Source organism: Balaenoptera musculus, chromosome 12 (assembly GCF_009873245.2).
Source record: "Balaenoptera musculus isolate JJ_BM4_2016_0621 chromosome 12, mBalMus1.pri.v3, whole genome shotgun sequence".
Lineage (NCBI taxonomy): Eukaryota > Metazoa > Chordata > Mammalia > Artiodactyla > Balaenopteridae > Balaenoptera > Balaenoptera musculus.
This window is the reverse complement of record NC_045796.1, coordinates 33,865,280-33,887,783: the sequence shown is the minus strand read 5'-3', so window position 1 is coordinate 33,887,783 and position 22,504 is coordinate 33,865,280. Positions and strand designations below refer to the sequence as shown.

Below are 22,504 nucleotides of genomic sequence, written 5' to 3'. Positions count from 1 at the left end.
AGAACGTAGACCAAAGATTTTAGCCAGAAGTTGTTGAAAAATGATGGAGCAGAATGAAATAGAGAAAAGTCTCACCAATTTCCTTTCTTCTTTTCATTATTTTTTCTCTCCACTGCCATTTCCTCTCTCTCTCTCTTTCTCTCCCACTCTCACTCTTGCTCTCACTTAGATAGACAGACATAGATATATAGAGATATATATATATACCTTCCTTTAATATTGTTCCTAAGTCATCTTACATAACTGCATGTGTTATCTACATTTAAAGAATCTCTTTCTGAAATATTGCAATTCGATTTGAAAAAAAGTTAGCAAATGTGCAAAGGAACAGGGACTTTGTCATGTTAAGGTCCATCTCTAGCAAAACAAAATCCAATAAACTCTCTGTTTACAAATGTCTTCCTTCTGCCTTTCATATGAAAATGAGAGGACTTTAGATTTCAACTAACAATTTGTTTTGGTAGAGTGAAAGTCTGAGAAGCTGGAAAGGTCTAAAGGCCTGTGATTTACACTAATGTTAATTAGATGAATCCAACTTGATCAGACTGTAAAACACTACTATTAATACAAGTTATATGATTAGCAGTGTTGTATTCACTGACCCTAGAATTACCTTTTAATTTCTATTGATGGGACTTCCCTGGTGGTCCAGTGGTAAAGAATCCGCCTTACAATGCAGGGGATGGGGATTCTCTCCCTGGTCAGGGAACCAAGATCCCACATGCTGCAGGGCAACTAAGCCCGCGTGCCATAACTACTGAGCTTGCGCGCCTCAGCTAGAGCCCATGTGCCATAAACTGCAGAGCCCACGTGCTCTGGAGCCTGTGTGCCACACCTAGAGAAGAGAAAACCTGCACGCCACAACTAGAGAGAAACCCGCACACCACAACGAAGAGCCCGCATGCCTCAGTGAAGATCCTGTGTGCCGCAACTAAGACCCGATGCAGCCAAAAAGTAAAAAAATTTTAAAATAAATAAATAATAAATTAATTTTTTAAATTTCTATTGAAACATTTCTGTAAGTCTCTAAGAATACTGTTCTATGTATAGAAACACACACACACCTGCACACCCCTAATAAAATCTGAATGCTTACTTTCAGTGAAGTGCCGTATGAATGATGTATCATATATATTCAGTAAGTCTCCTTACATGTCCTACAACAAAAAGTAAAAGACAGATGCCTCTTCAGTTATTCTACTTAATTGTAATTATTTTCTCATGGATTGAGTTGGTTTTTAAAATTATTGTTGTGGGAGAATTTGGGACTTATTAATTGGTATCTATGTTAAAAAAAAAAAAATTACCAGATTTTGTTATATAACGCCATCTCTCCTGAGGGCAGTAAGTCATTTTGAGGAAAATGAGCTGAAAATAATGGGGGTTTGTTATCTGTGATAATGATCATTGTATATTGTTATTCTAGTGGAGCAAAGTCACTCTCTTAATGGTAAACAAAATGAGACGTGAATATATGTGGATGTGATCATGAGCTCTGAATATCAAGTAAGGCAAGAAGAATCAGATTAAAATTCAAAAGGATTTTCTTCTTTATTGACTACCACTCCTGAAGGGATTGTGGGGGAATTTTATGCACTAAAATATTAGTTCATTTTTACAATAGAGAATTAATAATTAACATTTGTGGGTGGCAGTATTCTTCCAAGCAATATTTATACAATGACTTTCACAATTTATAAAAGATTTTGTTAAAATTAAAACTAGTAATCTCATTAAAAATTATGATAAAAGGTTAATTCTACAAGATTATTATGGCACCTATAAATGTTCTAGAAAACTTAGACTAATCAATGTATCTTACCAAATTAATGACTTTGCCCCACAATCATGATATTATTAAAGTATCCTTATATGATGTACTGCATTTAAACCATTTCTCTTTCTAGAGTAGAGAGCATTTTTCTCTACGTATCTGTAAGTAGATGAGCATAAACATAATGTACTTTTTTTTTTTTTTTAATTATTATTTATTTATTTATTTGGCTGTGTTGGGTCTTCGTTTCTGTGCGAGGGCTTCCTCTAGCTGCGGCAAGCGGGGACCACTCTTCATCGCGGTGCGTGGGCCTCTCACCATCGCGGCCTCTCTTGTTGCGGAGCACAGGCTCCAGACGCGCAGGCTCAGTAGTTGTGGCTCACGGGCCCAGTTGCTCCGCGGCATGTGGGATCTTCCCAGACCAGGGCTCGAACCCGTGTGCCCTGCATTAGCAGGCAGACTCCCAACCACTGCGCCACCAGGGAAGCCCCCATAATGTACTTTTGAGATATATTCCCCTTCAATTTTGACCCTTGCTGTAAAGGACTTTCTATTTTGCTAAGATGGCACAGAAAACAGAGCTAGCCTGACCGTAAGACTTCAGATGTACTGTTTCATTTCTCCTTTGGCAAGTGGAGCTTAATATGAAGCATAAGCAAATGTAACTGAAAGAGAAGACAGAGTAGAATATAAATAAGTGCTTCCTATAAAGGTGTATCTGTGCATCTGTAACATTAAGTAGCATTGTAAAACATAACAGTGTGGTTAAAGGGAAATTTGATACTATAATTGAAAAAAATCTCTCCCATGCCTCATAAATAAATGAACTTTTGTTTTTCCAATAATATGTACAATAGTGTTTAGTCCTTTAAAAAAAAAATAAGAACTAGAGTTTGCTAATAAGAGTTCTGGGCATCATTAAGCCTCGCCTTATGTCATGTTACCATAATATGCAGCAGGCCTACTACTCCGTAAAGACTCTTCAGTGGAAACCTGCCTCCATATGGATGTGCAAATGTATAAAAGCCTATTAGTAAGGCAGACATACGGCCCTCACACAAATGATGAGGCTCTTTCGATTTTCTGTTTAATAAACTCTGAATTCTCACTACTGAGTTGCCTTGTGAGCCTGCTTCCCCACAACAAGCTCTTGCTGCAGCAACAGAAACGTGTGAACCTTACATATGTGTACAGGAAACAACCAGCTGTGTACATATGATGTGTTGTACTTCAAAGGCTTTCCAACATGGACCTGGATCCCGCTGCAGTGCCAGCAGCAGATTTCTTATTATGCTTTGGTCTCGTCTTCAGTGCCAGTGACAAGATTTTTTTTTTTTTTCTGGCTGAAATCTAATTACTAGTGGGGCTGGCAGGATTTCATCTTGTATCTACACTGCAGTAACAGAAAAACATTCTTTTAATCACCTTGCATTTGAGAAAAGGAGCACTTAAAGGGAAAGCATATCTTGGGAGAGGGATAGAATGAAAATATATATAAACATTGCCCCCAAAGGGTTTCATGAGTTCCTCCCAAATACTCACTGATGAAACTTTTCACCTTAGGTGTGCAGAAGGCTATTTTGGACAACCTTCTCTACCTGGAGGATCATGTCAGCCATGCCAATGCAATGACAACCTTGACTTCTCCATGCCTGGCAGCTGTGACAGCTTCTCTGGCTCCTGTCTGATATGTAAGCCAGGTACAACAGGCCGGTATTGTGAGCTTTGTGCTGATGGATATTTTGGAGATGCAGTTGATGCAAAGAACTGTCAGCGTAAGTCCTGAACTATTGATGCCCCTGACAGAATTGATGCATTGCACCTCAAAGTAACTGATGAGTTCTTGAGTGGGGATTGGAGGGTAGCAAATTATGTGTAATACATATAAGATAGATAGATACACAGCCTATACACAGGGTCTGAATATTCTAATACATTTCTTTGTGCTAATAGATTAAATCCTGTCAAAACTGCTGCATTGTTGAAGTATCAGTTTTCAAATGATACACATATCTCTGTTTACACGTGGGATGAAGATTTTTTAAATAAATTTCTGTCTATGGCAGGAAAGAAGAATTTGAAAATTAGGTAGCCCCTATTTATCCTTATTGTTTATTACATTTCTAATCATTTTCTTGAACTAAATTTATCAGTCCGTATTATTTCATTAGTACCTGTCAGTAGGCATTAATCTGTTATGCTTTCATATGTAAACTTTACATTCTTGCATTTCACAGTAGGTGTAAAATTCTGCCAATATTCTTACACACTGGCATTTGTAACTGTTGAGGTATTAACCTTAGGACTACTCACAGAATGCTATTTCTGTGTTTTACTTCCACAAATTAGCTATTGTAGGACTTCATCCATATTAGTCAGTACATTCCTACCCTCATCTTGATCTCTTCAGCTGTATTTTTTGGTGTTGCATAAAATTTACAAACGCTTTATATTAGTGGTAATATATTATGCAAGAGAGATCTCACTGTGGAGAATTAAATGGAATGAGCATCCTTGTTAGTCCATGTTAGTGCTGGATGCTGCCATTATCAACTTCACCTGCTGTGATCATCTTTAGGCAGAGCAGGTTATGATACCAGCTCAACAGTTCACTTCTGCAGACTTCATTATCTAAGAAGGGACTCTTCCAATCATTCAGTTGGGTCCCAGGACCTGCACCAATACAGAAACCACTGGAAATGTTGTGCCTGTTAGTATCTCTGCTGTAAACACCGAAGACCTGCTAGCGTCCCCCATTTCAATAAGAAGTGTGTCTTTCTCCTCACAGGTTTGGAAGATAAGTGCCAGCTTTTTGTCATTTAAAAATGACAATTTGTTGAATCAAAAACAAACCACTCTCTGGAACAGTCGGCAGCTATTAATATCATGTGTAAATTGTCAATTGTTTTTAAAGCAAAATTTCCAACAGGCTCAGAAGCGCCTTTAAACACTGTGGGTTTATGGCATCTGTGTAAAATCATAAGGAACTTAAGAAATTCTCCAGTTCAAACTCATCATCTAGGATCTACACTTTCTACCTATTTGATGCTGGGCAAGACATTTGACCTCACTGAGATTCAGTTTCCTCATTTACATAAAGGGTCCTAATTTTCAATGGGGATTAAAGGATCTAGCACGTGAGAGTATCTAGTGAGCTGCCTGGGGCATGGGATACTCACACATGGTGGCTCCTTTTGTAGAGATGCTCACTAATTCTGAGGCTGTGTTACTCCCTGAATGACCTCATTTTCTATCTTCCAATAACCCCCTCCATAAAGTTGAAGAGACAGTTCCACTCTTTTTATTGTGGTAAATTCAGGATCTGTGGCATGAAGTTTTAACACATAGAAGAATATGGTATAAAAACATCTTTGAACCATCACCAATTTTTATATCACTTGCCATGAAGTATAGACATAATTATGTTTTTAATGCTCTTTAGCATATAAAAATACCAAAACACATTCATTATCTATTTTTAACTTTTCATAGATATAATGGCTCTTCTATGCATAGTTAGTAAACCTTTACAAAAAGAAAATTCATAATAAACTATTATTTTAGTTGCCTCTGGATCTGTTCATGAAAAGTACACCACTACTAAGAAATATATTTTGCTTTTTAAATTTATATACATATTTTTGTGTCATTTCATTTAAAAATGCCACTTAAAAATTCTATATTGCTTTTGTTATTTTTAAGATGACTTTATAGTAAATTTAATCTTGTATTCCCCACTCTAAGAAAAAGTGGCTTTTAATTTATAAATTATTTGAGATTTTTAAAATCGATGTATGATATATATATGTATGAAATATATAAAGAAATCAAAAGTATATATAACAATTCTAGTAGCCAAATGAAATGGATATTTAAAGACAATATTTTCTTCAACCTCTTCTCACACGCCAGCTATAGACTATCCGTAGGCTATTACCTGAGTAAGCTAACTGGCTGGGACCAATTTTTAAATGGCCACCCAACATGTATCATGTTAGCAGACACTGAAGACCAAACCATTGGAAGAAAAATCAAGCAGTTTTTAGGAAAGCAGTAAAACTAAGTAGCGCTTCCAGCCCCATGAACAGAAAAATAGTGCAGGCTGATGGAGTAGCTATTTATAATGTATTTACAAGTTGTGCTCAAATCAAAGTATTCAGAGGCATGAAATATTGTACAAAATTTACAAAAACCATCTACGAATAGTCTAAATTCCCATGTCATCTCCCCCTCACATTTTTATTCTGGTATCAGTGCAATTATATGTACCATTAAAAATACACTTGTAGGGTACAGAGTGAACCATTAATTACTGTTCTATTTGTGAAAAAGCTTCTTAATTTTTAGACTGATTTATTATATGTTTCAGAATAACATCAGACAACTTTGTAACACAAAAATGACAAAAGGTTACTTAAACCAAATACATTTTCTATCTTTGGAGATAGTATATAATATATACTATCATAGTATATAAAGTTTATAGTATATAAACTGAGGATAGTATATATCTTCCTCAGTTTAAAAATTATAATGCTGTACTCCTAATACACTTGAAAAAGTTGTTTTTATCTTATATACATTTTATTGAATATGTTTGACATATTGCATAAATTTAAGGTGTACAATGTGTTACTTTAATAAATTTATATATTGTAACATGGTTGCCATTGTAGCGATATTTATCCTGTTACATAATTTGTAGTACAATATTGTTGTCTATATTCATTATACTGTGCATTAGATCACTATAGCTTATTAACTACTTGTTGCAATTTTTTACCCTTAAACAGCATTAATTTTATCCCCCCATTCTCCATCCTATGGTAACGATCATTTTACTGTTTCTTTTTATGAGTTTGACTTATCTGACTATATCTGACTTTGACTATATCTGACTTATCTCACTGAGCATAATGTGCACAAGGTCCATCCAAATGACAGGATACCCTCCTTCCTCATGGCTGAGTAATATTTCACTGTGTATATACATCACATCTTTTTATCCATTCACCCACTGATGGGCAGTTAGGATGTTTCCATATCTTGGCTATTGTGAATAATGCTGCAGTCAACATGGGAGTGCATATATCTCTTCAAAATACTGTTTTCATTTACTTTGGGTATATATCCAGAAATGGGATTGCTGGATTGTATGGTGGATCTGTTTTTAACATTTTGAGGAAATTCCATATTGTTTTCCATAGCGGTTGGACCAGTTTACACTCCCACCAACAGTGTATAAGGGTTCCCTTTTCATCACATTCCCACCACCACTTGTTGTCTCTTGTCTTCTTGATGGCAGCCATTTTAACAGGTGTGAGGCGATAGCTCACTGTGGTTTTGATTTGCATTTCCCTGATGATTAGTGATGTTGAGCATCTTTTCATGTGCCTGTTGGCCACTTTGATATCCTCTTTAGAAAAATGTCTACTTGGTTCTACGGTCTTACATACTTTTCTAATCTTAAAGGTATGTATATATTTCCCCTCAAGCTCATTTTTTGAGCTTAACACAAAAACTGGCATATTGTAAATAATCATTAAATTGGAAAAAATTAATTAATTTTGCTTCATTAATTGTAGAATTAATATTATGCCATGGGTGCTATTAATTTTGATAATTTCTCAAAATTATTTCAGCTCTAGAGTCAGTATGCATTACTTATATTGAGATTATATTTTAGGTGCTACCCCAGTATATCTATGAAGAAGCAAAACAGCTGGAGGACTGATGGAAAGAACATTTTACCTGAAGTCAACTATATCACCTACTAATCATGTGGCCTTGTTTGAGTTATGGCTACGTGGAAATTCAGTGTCTTCATTCTCAGAATTTGAATAGTAATGGTGACATTTGTGTTTTCACAGCATATGAATGTGCCAGGAACTGTGCTGTTGCTTTACATAAATATCTCTATAGCTTATAGAGTGGGTGTAAACATCAAATAATATAATGCTTAACAGAACCCCTAGCAATCAGAAAACATTCTATTCTAAAGCTTCGTGGCCAGTGTTACCACCTGGGGGATATTACTATTTAACAAACCTATTAAGACTATTAGAACATTTTTCCCAATCACAGATCTCTCTTCTCTTTGCAGCTTGCCACTGTAATGCCAACGGCTCCTTCTCTGAGGTTTGCCATGCTCAGACGGGGCAGTGTGAATGCAAACCTAACGTGCAGGGGAGGCAGTGTGATGAATGTAAGGTAAGAAGTAGGAGCTGACCATGATTACTTCTTCCTTCAAACTTCTCATTGGCTTTCACTGACATACTCCTGAGCATACTGAAAGACAAGTTCAGGAATATCTCATTGTACATATAAAATTACTGTGCTCATTGAAATGTTTTTTTCAAAATAGAACGAAATTTACCATGCACTAGCATTTGACCCTCAACCTATATTTCCTTGGTAGTGCATTTGTGTAATATTTACTGTAATTCAGATGCTTCTGAAACAACATACAAATTTAATCCCAGTCTATGGCGAGTCATGTATTCTTTCTTTTGCTTTTATGTTTTTGGCAGAAAAAAAAAAGTGTCACACCCTTTGCTTTTATCAAACACTTTGTACTAGTTCCATCAATTAAAAGTTCCAGCGAGCATTCTACTCAACAAAAGTTTTCAGTAGAGAAGTAAATCAAAATACTTTTTAGATACCATTTTGCTAAAATGAAACAAAAATCAAAATATGTTGCTCTCTGTTCCTGCACGTATTGCCCTGCCTTCAGTATGGTGAGCACCTGAGATTCTTCCATAAGAGGACATGGATTTGCACTATCTCTTTCACATATATATGCAAGTTTTTGGTGATAAACACTGTTAAGCAGAACCAAGCATTTCTCAGGTGTCAAACTGGCCGTTCTGTAGGAAGTTTGGAAATATCATTTGCTTCTATCTCTTGAATAACATTATATGCTCTTTTTCTGTTGTTTTTATTTTTCTGTTGGCTTTTAAAGCCCACTATGTGGTGGGACCCAGAGAAGCGATTCTGTGTGTCCTGTGGCTGCAATCCCATTGGCTCTGTGACAGCACAGTGTGATATCACAGGAAGATGTGTCTGTAAATCAGGCTTCGTAGGGAAACAGTGCAACCTCAGCAGGCAGGTGCACCGACAGAAGGAGCAGCCACAGAGAGCGCAGCCAGTGCTGGGGTCTCCCCAGAGGTGGGGTGTCAGCAGCTCCAGCGGATGTCCTCGGGGAGCCTATCGACCCACAGCTCCGGTAATCCCAGAGGCGCTGCACGGCTCGTGCCTCAGCATGTTATGTTCCATGTGCTGCTGCTGACCTGCTCTGGTGCCATTTTACCAAATAACGGTTGCTAAGTGTGCAAATTGCAAATGCGAAAACTAGCCAATTCCTGATTGAAGTCTTGCCTTTTAAAAATAGCTATCAATATCTTTTTTAAAGCCTATTCAAGTTCATATGTTCATAAAAGTTTCAATTGATCATGGATATGTAGAAAACAAAGAAAAATTTATCAGTAGGAACCTATAATCTTAGAAGGGGAAGGAACCTCAGGCATCATTTGGAGCAAATGAGGGGAAGACACGAATGAATAAATGAAGGGAAATCTAGCAAAGAAAGTGAGATCTAGCCAAGAAAATCTAGCCCATGGATCTGACATTTGGCTGACCTTTCATCATAATTAATGATTTTGTTACATTTCCACATTACAATTTTGTTCATGTATACAACAAACACAAGAAATGCACTTTGACACACTATAAATGTACAACATACACAAAGTAAGTTAGCATGTCTTCTACTACAAAAGTTTGGTCCCCCTTCTCACAGGGCAAAACGAAACAAATGTTGGGAGGAAGGAAGTTAGGAAGGGAGAGGGGAGAAAGGAAGAGAGGAGGAAGGAGGGAAGAATAGGTCCAAGGCCAAGTTGCAAAGTACCAGGAGACAGGACTTGCCAGTGTAGAATCAGAGCTTAGGAGAACTAAGGGTAGGGGATAGAAAAAGGAGAGGGAGAAGGAGGAGGAAAAGAAGAGGAGGAAGAAGAAGGAGGAGGGGGGAGGAGAAGGAGGAAGGTGGGGAGGAAGAAGAACAAATTTATGGTTTTATTTCTTGGCTCTTTATTGACATTTTTAAAAAACTACTTTTGATATCAGACTGCCTCAGATCAAATCCCAACTCCAACACTGCCTGTAAACTGTAAAAGAGTTTCTTAAATCTTTCTGTAATTCAGCTTTTTCATCTATAGTAGGACCTACTTCATAGGGTTTGTGTTGGCTCAGATCCTCCAAGGAGCAAATGCCAAGAGATTTACTGGGGGAAACTCCAGTGAAGGATGATGGAGGAGAGAGCGGTATGCAGGGAGCCTTCTACTGAAATGCAGGTCTGACCATGTGAAAGGAGAGAGGGAAGGAAATATTGAGTAGGAACGTCTCATTGGGTGCATTCTGTCCAAATCTCAAATTCTTAACCTGGCCAGTAGGGAGTGCCCCAGCAAAATTTGCCCATTGGAGGAATCTTGGATTGGGCAGGAAGATTCTAGTACTTCAGTGTACCAGTCATTGACTTGGAGAAGCATGACTTGCTATGAGCTTCTCCACTAGATCCAAAAGAGTGGAAACTGGGGCTTGTCAATCAGCGACACTCCCACTGCAGGCTGTCTTGCAGGCAGATCTATCCAGGCACCTCCATGGCTGTTTCCAGGTGTCATGAGAAGAGTGCATAAGACACACATCTGAAGAGTTCTCAGTAAATGTTAGGTATTATTACTGTTATTATTACTGTTGTTATTAAATGGAGAAATCTTTAAAAGAGTTTATGTTTTTCAGAAACAAATGCATACACTTAAAGTGAAAGAAAAGGACAATAACTGATCAGTATGTCTCCAAAATATAAATTTAGCAGAATTTTAACCCTGATACATGCCCTTTTCCTACATATCCTACAGCACTGATATATGATGGAGTGGTGTTTTGTCCTGAGACCATTTTTCCTTTGAGGCAGTATGTGTGAGAGTTAAGAGCACAGACTCTGAAGCCAGTCTGGTTGATTTGGCTGACTCCACAATTGGTTAGCTGGTAACCAAATTACTTGACCTTTCTATGCCTCAGTTTCACCACTCTGTAAAAAGTTGATGCTAATAACTATCTTCCAGGATTGCCTTGAGATTTTGAATTAATTCATATTTTTAAAGGGCTTTAGAGCAGTGCTTGGCACATAGCAAGCACAATACGTAAATGATAGTTTTTATTATTACCCCAAATGAGAATAATTTATGGGAGCTCATCAAACTTCCTGCTGAGACTAGGCAGGCACTTTCTTCCATATATGTTTTACCTCATTAATCTCAATTACTGACTAAGAATACTTGTTCCTTAAATTTGTTTACTACAGGGTTTTCCCTGGTCTGTGAAATAAATTTTTGATCACCAATTTGTTAAAATTTTATTACTGAAATTTGGTAGTATTTGTTTTGGTATAACCTAAGCTTTAAAATTACGTTAGTTAAATATTAGAAAAGTATGATAGGGACATTACTTCTCATATATTTCTTCATACAGTCAACTTTGGAATTTTTAAAATAACTAATGATTTGAAAGTTTATTTAATATTTTATTGATTTATCCATTAAAGATAGTTAGATAGATAGATAGATAGATACGCTAAGTAAAGCAACTTAGGAAATAAAGATGAATGTAAAGTACTATCTCTACAATTCACACTCTAAGTCAAGAAAATTTAGGAAATAAGGACAAATGCGAAGTACAACTTTTAAAAAAATTTTAATATATAATGTTCTAGTCTTATTTCTATGTATATATGTTTCCATTAGTGTGTGTCTGAGTGGTATGTGTGTCTTTACGGAAATGTAATTATAATTATAGTGTGTATATAATTTTGTATTCTGCTTTTTAAAATTTTACTTAATGCTATATTCTATGTATATTCATATCATTAAAACTGCTTCAAAACAGGATTTTAATGATTGCATATATTTCATGACATGAATGTATCACAATTTAATTTACTCAACTTTTTCTCTAACATTGAACATTTAAGTGCCTCTACAGTTACTCACTATGATAAATAATATTGTAATGGGCATGCTTGTACTTTAACCATTTTCTTAATTTCTGATTACGTATTAGAAGGATACATTGAATTGCTTTTTATGAATAAAAATACTATATGTTTTCATTTTTTCTTATAACTGAATTTAACTTCAAAATCAAGTGTTAGGTCATTTGTTAGAAGTGATGCACACTTCCTTCTTTAATTATATAGTGAAAGCTGAAATAGAACTAGAAATAAAAATAAAGTCAGCAGGAGATATAAAGATTTAAATGATTATCAAACATAACCTATTTTAGATTTAAAAAACAAAACTATTCTTAGCAACAGTCATTTTAAGAGACTAATTTTCAGTGTGATTTTGTTTTCTAGGACTTATTTTTAATATTGTTAACAGTAATGGCAAAAATACATAATGAGTCTTCTTCATTTCTCTTTGGGTGGCTCACATTAAATAGCAAGATTTATTTTTTCCAAGAAGTAATTTTTAAGTCTAATTTTCCAAAGTAGGAATTAGTTTTACAAAGAAGTAATTACTGAGACTAATTTTCCAGATAAAAATATCATAATAGTGTGACAAACTTCTGTTTAAAAGACAGCCCTGACATACTTTAAGTAGGATATGTGCTTTTCATTTTTCTGGTAGGAGTGATTTTTAATCCATCAGCATTTTCTAACATAGTCACTCTAGGTCTGATAACATGTATTTCCAGAAAGTCAGCCAAAGCTAGTAATGCTTGACCATGGAAGGTTATTTATTATAAATAGATAAGAGATATGCATATGAATCACTCATCAGAGGATGAAAGTTTCCCTTTTTCTACCTAATCTGGTGCTTTGATATGTGATCTCACAAATCAGTTTTGATTGTTAGAATGAAACCCAACAAACTAGATATCAGTCAAACCACTTATTTTGTCAGTATAGGCATAAACTAAGAGTTATATTTATAATGTGAGCCCTATAGTGATGATTAGAAGTATTTATGGATATACAACAAAAATTACATCAAATATAAGAGGGAAAAAAAGATTTATTTTAACTTTAGGCTGCTGGCCAATAATATTGAAAACATTTTTACCAAGTAAAAGGACTTAATAAGATCTGAAAATAATCAATTCAGATTACTAGGAATGAAACAAGAAAAAATTTTAATTAAATAGAAATGCCACCCTCGCTTATTTCCACATTGCCATTAGAATCTTGAGAGGTGTAGGGAAACGCTGGTGAAAATATAACAGACTGAATAATAGTGCCCTAATTCTTCCAATAATCTCGATAGAATTTCAAAGTAATTGAACTTTTCTCTTGGACATTGTAGAAAAGGTCCATTAGATTAAATGACAGCCCAGTTGTCATAACATCACTGAAGAACCTGGATAACCCCAGGCTCCTCTTTTCCCACCTGATCTTACCATGCATCTTGTGCCATTGTGAATTAATTGATTTAAATGTAATTTTTCTCTTTCCTCTTCTATGCCAGCCTGAAACCTTTGGCCTCCAATCAGCAAGGGGGTGTATTCCCTGCAACTGCAATTCCTTTGGGTCTAAATCATTTGACTGCGAGGAGAGTGGTCAATGTTGGTGCCAGCCCGGAGTAACAGGAAAGAAATGTGATCGCTGTGCCCACGGCTATTTCAACTTTCAAGAAGGAGGATGCACAGGTCTGTAAATGAGACTAAGCTCCATGAATTCATTATCTGTTTTTGGTGTTTAAGCATCTGTAACAGTTGGTTCTACAAGGTTCCCAGAAGTTAAGGGAAATACACTTTGACAACAAGCAAGTATTGATATATAATGCAAATAATATTTAACCTAACATATATATATATTTTAAAATAAATTAGATGAAATACGTTGCAGTTTGAAACACTGCCCTATAAATAACTGTGCTTGCAATAAAAATCCATCAGCAGGTCCCGGTTCTGCTGTCTCCCTCCCTTTCTGTGACCTCTATTCAGCCAGTCACTCAAAGGCTACTGCAGCTTGAAAGTCAGATGTTCAATTTTTCTGGTGCCAATGTTACCTTAGTTTAAACTTTACTCGCAAGCTAATACAGTTCAACTTTTCCTTTTCCTATTGCAAAATTGGTACAAGGATCAGGGAAGTTAATATCTTTCTCTGGTACAAAAAAAAAAAAAGTTTTCATCTACTTCCAGGTGCCTTGAAAACTGTGATGTTCTGAGAGAGAAATAGATTGGCTCTAGATATTTGTCAGTTCCTGAGAAATTGCAAGCCAGGTTTTCTAACCAGGGCTCCCTCAAGCAGTGTTCTCCTATGTCCAGCCACAACCTTCCTACAGATCCTGAATGAAGAAAATAGGAATTAGCACACTACAGATGAAAGTAAAGATTGAACATTTGCCTTGATTTTATGCCACTAAGTTGGAATTGACCCCTATTCCAACAGTCACTAGGTTGAATATTACCCTTGTTTACTAAACTCACTGATGCAACATTGATGATACTCTTACACTCATGATAAATACATGGCCAAGATTTTAAGATACTGTTATTGACTACTGTAGCAAATTTATGTGAGAAGTGGCAGGAATAATATTTAAAGTTCTTTTAAAAGCCAATACCTTTCAGATATTCTCAACCACTTCTGATGTATACAGGTTTTATCATAAATTCAGCCATAAGTTATTCTGAATATTATAATTACACATCCTCTAAGAATCTATGTATGATCTCTAAGCCAATATCTGTATATACTAAAAAATTTATAGAGCTGCATTTTAAAATATACTCTGTTCTTTATAAACACAACTCTCACTAGCATTTTCACTGAATCTGAATTGATGAAAAAGTACTACACCTTCAAATATATCCACTACCAGAAATTATAAATACCAAAAAAAAATTATTTAAAATTATGAAACAGTGATAACATTTTAGAAATGCAAACTTAGTAGCATTCGAACCCGGAGAAACAGAACAGAAAAATAATAGCACAGGACAGGCAGGGTAGCGTTATGGTTGAGAGCATGACTCTCACCAAAGAGCTTGGATTTGTTTAGTGACTCCACCAGCAACTAGTTATATGACCTTGACTGAGTGACCTGGCCTCACTGTCCCTCTGCAAAATTCATCTATTAAGTCAGGAAAATAATAGTATCAACCTCACTGGGATTTTGTAAGAATTAGTTGAGTTAATGGCTATAAAAGATTCAGAGTGATGCCTGGCACTAAAAGTGCTATGTAAGTGTCTATCATCATCATCATCATTATCATTTTTGTTTATTAGTATTATCAATTGTGATAAACATTCTATTTTGGTAGGGAAAACTAGCTAATTACTCAAGTCTTCCTATTCAGTGCTGTGCTTCCATTGAAGAACTACTTAGAGAATTTCTACTTGCAAGTAGATTGTAACTGTCCCAAGACATTCTTTCGCACATAAGTTTAAACATAATGTAAAATATTTTTCTTCTTAATAAATGGTATATATAAAATAAATCCTTTGGCTTAAAATTAGCAACAACAACAATAATAAAAACAACAGCTAACATTTATGTCAAGCATCGTGCTAAACATTTTTCACAGCGGGATAGAATGCTGTGAGCAATGATAATTGTGATCCCTTGAAAAGCGAACTTAATCAAATAAACTAAATGTATTTTTAAAAAGATTTAATCATCATATAACTAATTAAAGATTTCTCATAACATTAGTCTTCTATTTGAATCTGAGTATTTGATGGTATTTTTCTCTTTCACTTTTTTGATTTGAAATGCTGCACTAAAGTATACTCAGCAACTGAGTCAACTATAGCTAATAAGTGGCATGCGTTCCTTGTCTTGAATGGCTTTGAAGATCTTCTCAAATCTTTTTTTTTTTTCCTTCAGATCTTATTTTTGCATTCTTTGAGAAAGTGCAATGGATAGGGATGTTTGCACTCTTCATATATCATATCATAGCTAGGAAAATGAAAAATCCATTGAAAAGAAATAAGGCAGGTGGTAAATGAAACTCAAAAAATATTTTTATATGTAAATATATTTCTATAGTTCAACTATTTAAAAAATATTTGCAAAACTGAAATATCCTGATGTCATTTTAATTAAATGTATGATATACTGAATTTAGGAAGCTTATTAAGCTTACTGTTTCTATTGCAAATCTGAGTCATCAACAGGAAGGAAATATTAATCTATATAGCACAGAAACATTAGTTATGAACTTAAGATAAATATAGAAACAGAATTGTAACCTTGATAGTATCTAGATATAAGGGAATACAGTTAACAGGGAATCTGATAACATCGGTTCTTTTTATCCTTAATCGAGAAACAAAAATGTTTTACCCTTTAAAATTATTAAATGAAATTCAGTATATATTTATTGAACAACGCCTCTGAAATACACTGTACTATAATAGAAAAGATGAATGAGGTGAGTCATTTTCAAGGATCCTTAACCAAATAAGACAACACAAATCGCAAAAAAAACAACACAAACACTTTATATCAAATTATTTTTTTCTTTTTTATCCTTTCACCTGTGAAGCTTGTGACTGTTCCCATCTGGGTAATAATTGTGACCCAAAGACTGGTCGATGCATTTGCCCACCCAATACCATTGGAGAGAAATGTTCTAAATGTGTACCTAATACCTGGGGCCACAGCATTACCACTGGTTGTAAGGTGAGTGAATTGCTTTATTTCATCTCATAATGTCTTTTAAGGATTTCTATTTTGGTAGACCTCAGTAGTCTGGCATTTCAAAAGTCATTATTATATTACAAAGCAATACAGAACTATCACTATAGCATGCTTGCAGGTATTGATCAGTATCTTACATTTTACTTGTGGGAAAGATGACAAAGTAAATATACATTTATGCAGCTTCATCCATGATACTTACAAAAAAAAAAGAAGGAAAAAGAACCAAAAATTGTAAAATAAAACTGGAAACATCTATGACTTCATACCTACACACAATGAATATATCTGCGAAGTACAAGGAAATTAAGAACGAATTAAAAGAATTTGCCAAAAGTCCATAAGAATTTCCCCCAATTTATACCTAGGTGTCAGTTTTCAGGAAGTAGTTGAGAGGATTCTGAAGAGTCATATAAACAACCTTTAGCTTACAAAACTACCCATTTTTTTTCCCATGAGTGGACCATAGAAAGTGGTGTGACCAGACTCACATTTAGAGAAATCTATACAGCTTCAGGGTAGAAGGCTGCTTGTAAGGCCTTTGCAGAAATGTTGGTGAGAGTTGACAGAGGTTTGGCCCCAGTCAATTATCCACTAGCATTTAGGGGGCAAGCTAAGTTATAGAACTCCTAGACTGATATGGCCTGCTGTACTCATGTATTTAGGGGGTGAGAAAGAGAAGGAGTAGGGATGCCTGCCAGGTTTTGCTTTGCAACAGGTGATTGTATCATTTACTGCTAGAGGGATTATAGGAGGAGATGCAAGTTCAAAAAGGAAAGGTGATGAGTTCGGGGTTTTTTGTCAACTTTTTGTGAGACTTTAATTAAATAAAATACAATTCACCTATTTAAAGTGATGAGTTTTGATTAATGATTACAGTTGTATAACCAACCCTTGTGCTCATTGCAGTCTACTTCCCCTCCCCTCCGCCCCCAATCAGCACCAGGAAACTACTCTTTTCATTCTATCACTATAGTTTTGCCATTTCTACAAATTCACATAAATATAGTCATATTCCATGTTCTTGTTTGGAGGGTTTTTTTGTTTGTTTTGGGGGATTATTTTTAGTTTGGCTTCCTCTACTTAGTATAATGCTTTTGTAATTCATCCATCTGTTATATTTTATCAGTAGTTCTTTTTAATTGTTTAATAATTTTTCATTGTATGATATGCTATGACTTGGATCATTTCCAGTTTGGTCCTATTATGAATAATTTTGCTGTGACCATTAGTGTATAAATGTCGAAAGCAAGTGTGTAGACACATTTTCATTCCTCTTCACAAGAACACTCCACATCCCTGACCGTACTCAAGATTCTAAGTCGTTTTTTTAATTTTAAAAATATATATCTTCTGGGTGCCTATTTAAATCTTTTGCCTATTTTTTATTTGGGGTTGTTTGTTTACTTAGTAATAAGTTGAAAGAGTTCTTTATATATTCAGGATACTAGCCCTTTAATACATCTAGTTCTGCAACTGTTTTCTCCTAGTATATGACTTGCTTTTCAATTCCTCTAAGTATCTTTAATTTTTATAAAAATTAGTTTATTATCTTTTTCTTTCATGGTTCATGCTTTTTATGGTCCATCTAGGAAGTAAATTTATATTTCTTAAAGGTCTAAAGTATCTCTCCTGTGTTTCCTTCAAGAAGTTTCACAGTTTTATGTCTTAAATTTGGGTCCATGTTCAATTTTCAATATTAATTTTTATATACGGTGTGAAGTAAAGGTCAAAATTCACTTTTTTTCTGGATGTCCAATTTTTCCAACACCAATTGTTGAAAAGGCTATCTTATTTTCCCCATTGAATTACTTTGATTCTTTTGTCAAAGTAAACTGACCATATATGTGTTCACAGATTTCTGGACTCTATTCTGTTGCATTGATTTATGTCTATCCTTATGCTGACAGCACACTGTCTTGATCACTGTAGCTTTCTAGCAAGGAATGAAATTAGGTGGTATAAGCTCTCCAACCTTGTTCATCATTTCCCAAACCGTTTGGTTACATTGAATCCTTTGCATTTCCATATAAATTGACAACTCAGTTTGCCAATTTCTTTCTAAAAAACTTGCTAAGATTTGATTGGGATTATGTTAAATCTACAGGTCAATTTGGGAAAAATTGACATTTTAAGAACATCAGATCTTCCAGTGTATGAACATGGCATAACTTTCCATTTAGTTAAGTCTTTATCATTTTCCTCAACAATGTTTTATAGGTTTTGGTGTGCAAGACTTGCACATGCATTATTAAATTTACGTTATATTTCATATTTTTGATGCAAATGCTATTATTTGTTCCATTTCAGTTTCCAATTGTTTGTTACTAGAATAGAAAAATACAATTATTTTTATATATTAACCTTCTATACTGCAATCTTCCTAAGCTTATTAGTTTTACTTGCTTTTTGGTAGATTCATTAGGATTTTTTTATCTAGACAATAGTGTCATCCGCAAATTGAGTTTTTCTTCTCCCTCTCCAATCCCTGTAAGTTTTATTTCATTTTCTTGACCTACTGCAGTAAATTGTTGACTAGAAGAAGTTGGAGCAAACATCTTTGTCTCATTCCTTATGTTAAGTAGAAAGCATTCAGTCTTTTATAATTAAAACATAATTAAGAATGATGTTAGCTATATTTTACTTATAGATGCTCTTTATCAGTTTTAGGATGTCTCTCATGTTCCTAGGTTGCTAAGAACTTTTATCAGGAATGTGTGTTCAATTTTGTCAAATGAATTTCTTCAGCTATTGAGATGATTATATGATTTTTCTTTTTAAGCTGTTAATATGGTGAATCATATTGATTGATTTTCAAATGTTGATCCAACTTTGTAATCCTCAGATAAACCTTGCTTGATCATGGGAGATTATTCTTTTAGAATTATTTTAGATTATGTTTGCTAGCATTTGGTAAATGGTTTTTGGGTCTACATTCATAACGAATATTGGTTTATATTTTTCGTAGTATTGTTTTCCAGTTTTGGTATTGGGGTACTGCTAGCCTCATGAAATAGATTGGGAAGTATTCCCATCACATAATTTCTGAAGCGTTTACATAATCAATGAAACAGAAAACAAAAATACTCTAGAAAAAAGTCAGTGAAGCCCAAAACTGATTCTTTGGAAAGATTAATAAAGTTGACAATACTCTAAGAAGATTGATCAAGGAAAAAAGAGAAAAGAAACAAAATCATGAATAAAGAAGGGGACATAACTATAGATCCTATAGACATTAAAAGAATAATATGGGAATAATCTGAACAACTTAAAACAATAAATTTGATAACATATTAAATGAACTGAATGGAGGAATGTTTTCAAACGTTTATTTTAACATCCCTTTTTTTTTTCTTACTTTGAAGTTAATTTGCCCTTGCTTTTCATGTTTCTTAAGGTGAAAACTTAGATTATTGACTTGAGATCTTTCTTCTTTACTAATATAAACACTTCATATTATAAATTTCCTTCCAGGCACTACTTTAATTGTATCCCATACATGTTGATATGTTGTGTCTCAATTTTCATTGTTTAAAATATTCTTACTTATTTTATTTTTAATCCAATGATTATTTTAAAGTATGTTCTTTATTTTGCAAATATTTGGGAGTTTTCAAGATCTCTTTCTGTTATTGTCATCTAGATCTGTATTGGTCTGAAAACATAATTTGTATTTTTTAGTCCTTTTGAATATATAGAGATTTGTTTTTTGTCTCAGAATCGTATCCATTTTGAATAACATGTATCCTTGAAAACAAGGTGTGTTATGTTCTGGCGTCGTTGGATAAAATCTTCTATAAAAGTCAATTATCTTTAATGATTTTTATGTCTGCATATTTTCTCAATACCTGAGGGTGTTGAGCTATACCTGTGATCTATTTCTTCTTTCAGTTCTCTCGGGTTTTGATTCATGTATTTTGTATCAGTGATATTAGGTGTATGCTCATTTAAGATGAATCTATCTTTTTGAAAAGTTGATGCCTTTATCATTATGAAGCATCCCTGTTTATCCATGATAATGTTCCTTGTTCTGAAGTGTACTTTTTTCTGATATTCATATAGCTATTCTGTCTTTCTTCTGATTGGTGTTTTTGTGGTCATATACATTTTTAAACATTATCATTTATTCCATCTCTTTTTAAAAATAGTTTAATGTGTTTCTTTTAGGTAACATATATCTAAATCTGTTGTTTATCTTGCCTTAATGCTTCAGCCTCTTAATTCAAGTATTTAAATCATTTCCATTTAATGTAATTATCAGTCTGAATGGGTTAAGTCTACATTTTGCTATTTGCTTTGTATTTGCCCTATCTGCTCTTACCTTCATTTTTCTTCTTTTTCTATCTCACTTTGGACTGAGTAATTTTTTTTTTTTTTTATAATTTTTTTTTTTAATTTTTATTTATTTATATTTATTTTTGGCTGTGTTGGGTCCTCGTCTCTGTGCGAGGGCTTTCCCCAGCTGCGGCGAGCGGGGGCCACCCCTCATCGCAGTGCACGGGCCCCTCACTATCGCGGCCTCTCCTGCTGTGGAGCACAGGCTCCAGACGCGCAGGCCCAGCAGCCGTGGCTCACGGGCCCAGTTGCTCCGCGGCATGTGGGATCCTCCCTGGACTGAGTAATTTTTTATAATTACATTTTATATTCACTTTGACTTCTTAGCTCTACTTATTTATTTTATAGTTTTGTCTTTGTCTAGGGATATACATCTTTAACTTTTCATAATGTACCTTAAGATAATGTTTTACCACTTTACATTTAACATAAGAAACTTGCAAGGGTAAACCTCTAATTTTCTTTCTTATCTTTATGCTATTGTTGTCATATATTTTACTTCTATATATTATATATTCCACAATATAATCTTATGATTTTGATTTAAATAATCAATTATTTTTTCAAAAGGAGAAAAAACTTATTTTCTGTTTTTCTATATGAATATCAATTCCAGTGCTCTTTATTCCTTTGGGTAATCCAAATTTCTATTATTATTATTATTATTATTGTTATTATTATTATTATTATTATTATTATTATTTCTAGTATTTCAGGTCTGCTGACAATGATTCTTTCAATTTTTGTTACCAAAAGTCTCTATTTTTCCTTCATTTTTCAAAGTTATTGTTTCTGAGTATATAATCCTAAATCCTGTTTTTCAGCAATTTGACTATGTTGTCTTTTTGTAGTCACCTTATATTCATTTCTCAGGGGGTTAGTTGGACTTAGATCTGTGGGATTGCAGATTTCATCAAAGTTGGAAATTTTCCAGCCATTATATCTTTAAATTTTTGTTTGTTTGTTTTTCATCCCCATTGTCTCCTTCTGGAACTCATTATGTATGTGTTGGACCACTTGATATTTTCCCACAGCTCACTGAAATTCTGCTTATTCTTTCATTCTTCTTTTTTCTATATTCTTCATTTTTGTTAGTATCTATTGTTAGGTGTTCAAATTCACTGATTTTTTTTTCTTCTGTAGTATCTAATCTGTTGTTAATCCAGTTGCTAGTCTAATTTCAAATGTGTATCTTTCATCTTTAAATCTCCTTTTGGATCTTTTTATATCTTTCATTTCTCTCCTCCTTATATTCACATTTTTCATTTATCCTTGAGAATATTTATTTATAATATTTATAAATACTGGTTTTTGTAAGGTAGTTTTCTGCTAATTCCATCATTTGTTTTATTTCAAAATCATGCTTACTGGTTGATTTTTTTTCCTGGTTATGTACTATATTTTCTTGCTTCTTTGCATGACTGGTGATTTTTATTTGGATGCCAGATATTGTACATTTTTTCATTGTTGCACATTAGATTTTGTTGTATTCCTTTAAGGAGAGTTGAACTTTATCCTGGCTATCGGGTTAGTTACTCATCGATCACTTGAATCCTTTTGATGCTTGCTTTTAAATTTTATTAGGGAAGGTCCAGAGCAGCCTTTAATCTAGGAATCACTTAGCCCTATTACTAAGGGGCTAAATACATTGAGAACACTACCCAGTGCATTACTATCTGTTCCCTCTGGCTAT

At 34.3% G+C, this 22,504-nt stretch overlaps 1 protein-coding gene across 7 annotated transcripts in view; it reads left to right on the top strand.

Annotated features, from left to right (window-relative positions):
* The window catches only part of LAMA2 (laminin subunit alpha 2), a 603,913-nt gene that overhangs the window by 385,757 nt on the left and 195,652 nt on the right, over positions 1-22,504 (top strand). For 4 of the 7 annotated variants that reach the window (XM_036871358.1, XM_036871360.1, XM_036871357.1 and 1 more), the window contains 5 exons: positions 3,338-3,549; positions 7,878-7,984; positions 8,736-8,999; positions 13,294-13,474; positions 16,322-16,458. In XM_036871358.1, coding sequence (XP_036727253.1) covers positions 3,338-3,549; positions 7,878-7,984; positions 8,736-8,999; positions 13,294-13,474; positions 16,322-16,458 — 901 coding nt within the window. The remainder of the gene's footprint in view (positions 1-3,337; positions 3,550-7,877; positions 7,985-8,735; positions 9,000-13,293; positions 13,475-16,321; positions 16,459-22,504) is intronic. The other 3 variants (XM_036871364.1, XM_036871361.1, XM_036871363.1) reach the window with 1 other exon arrangement.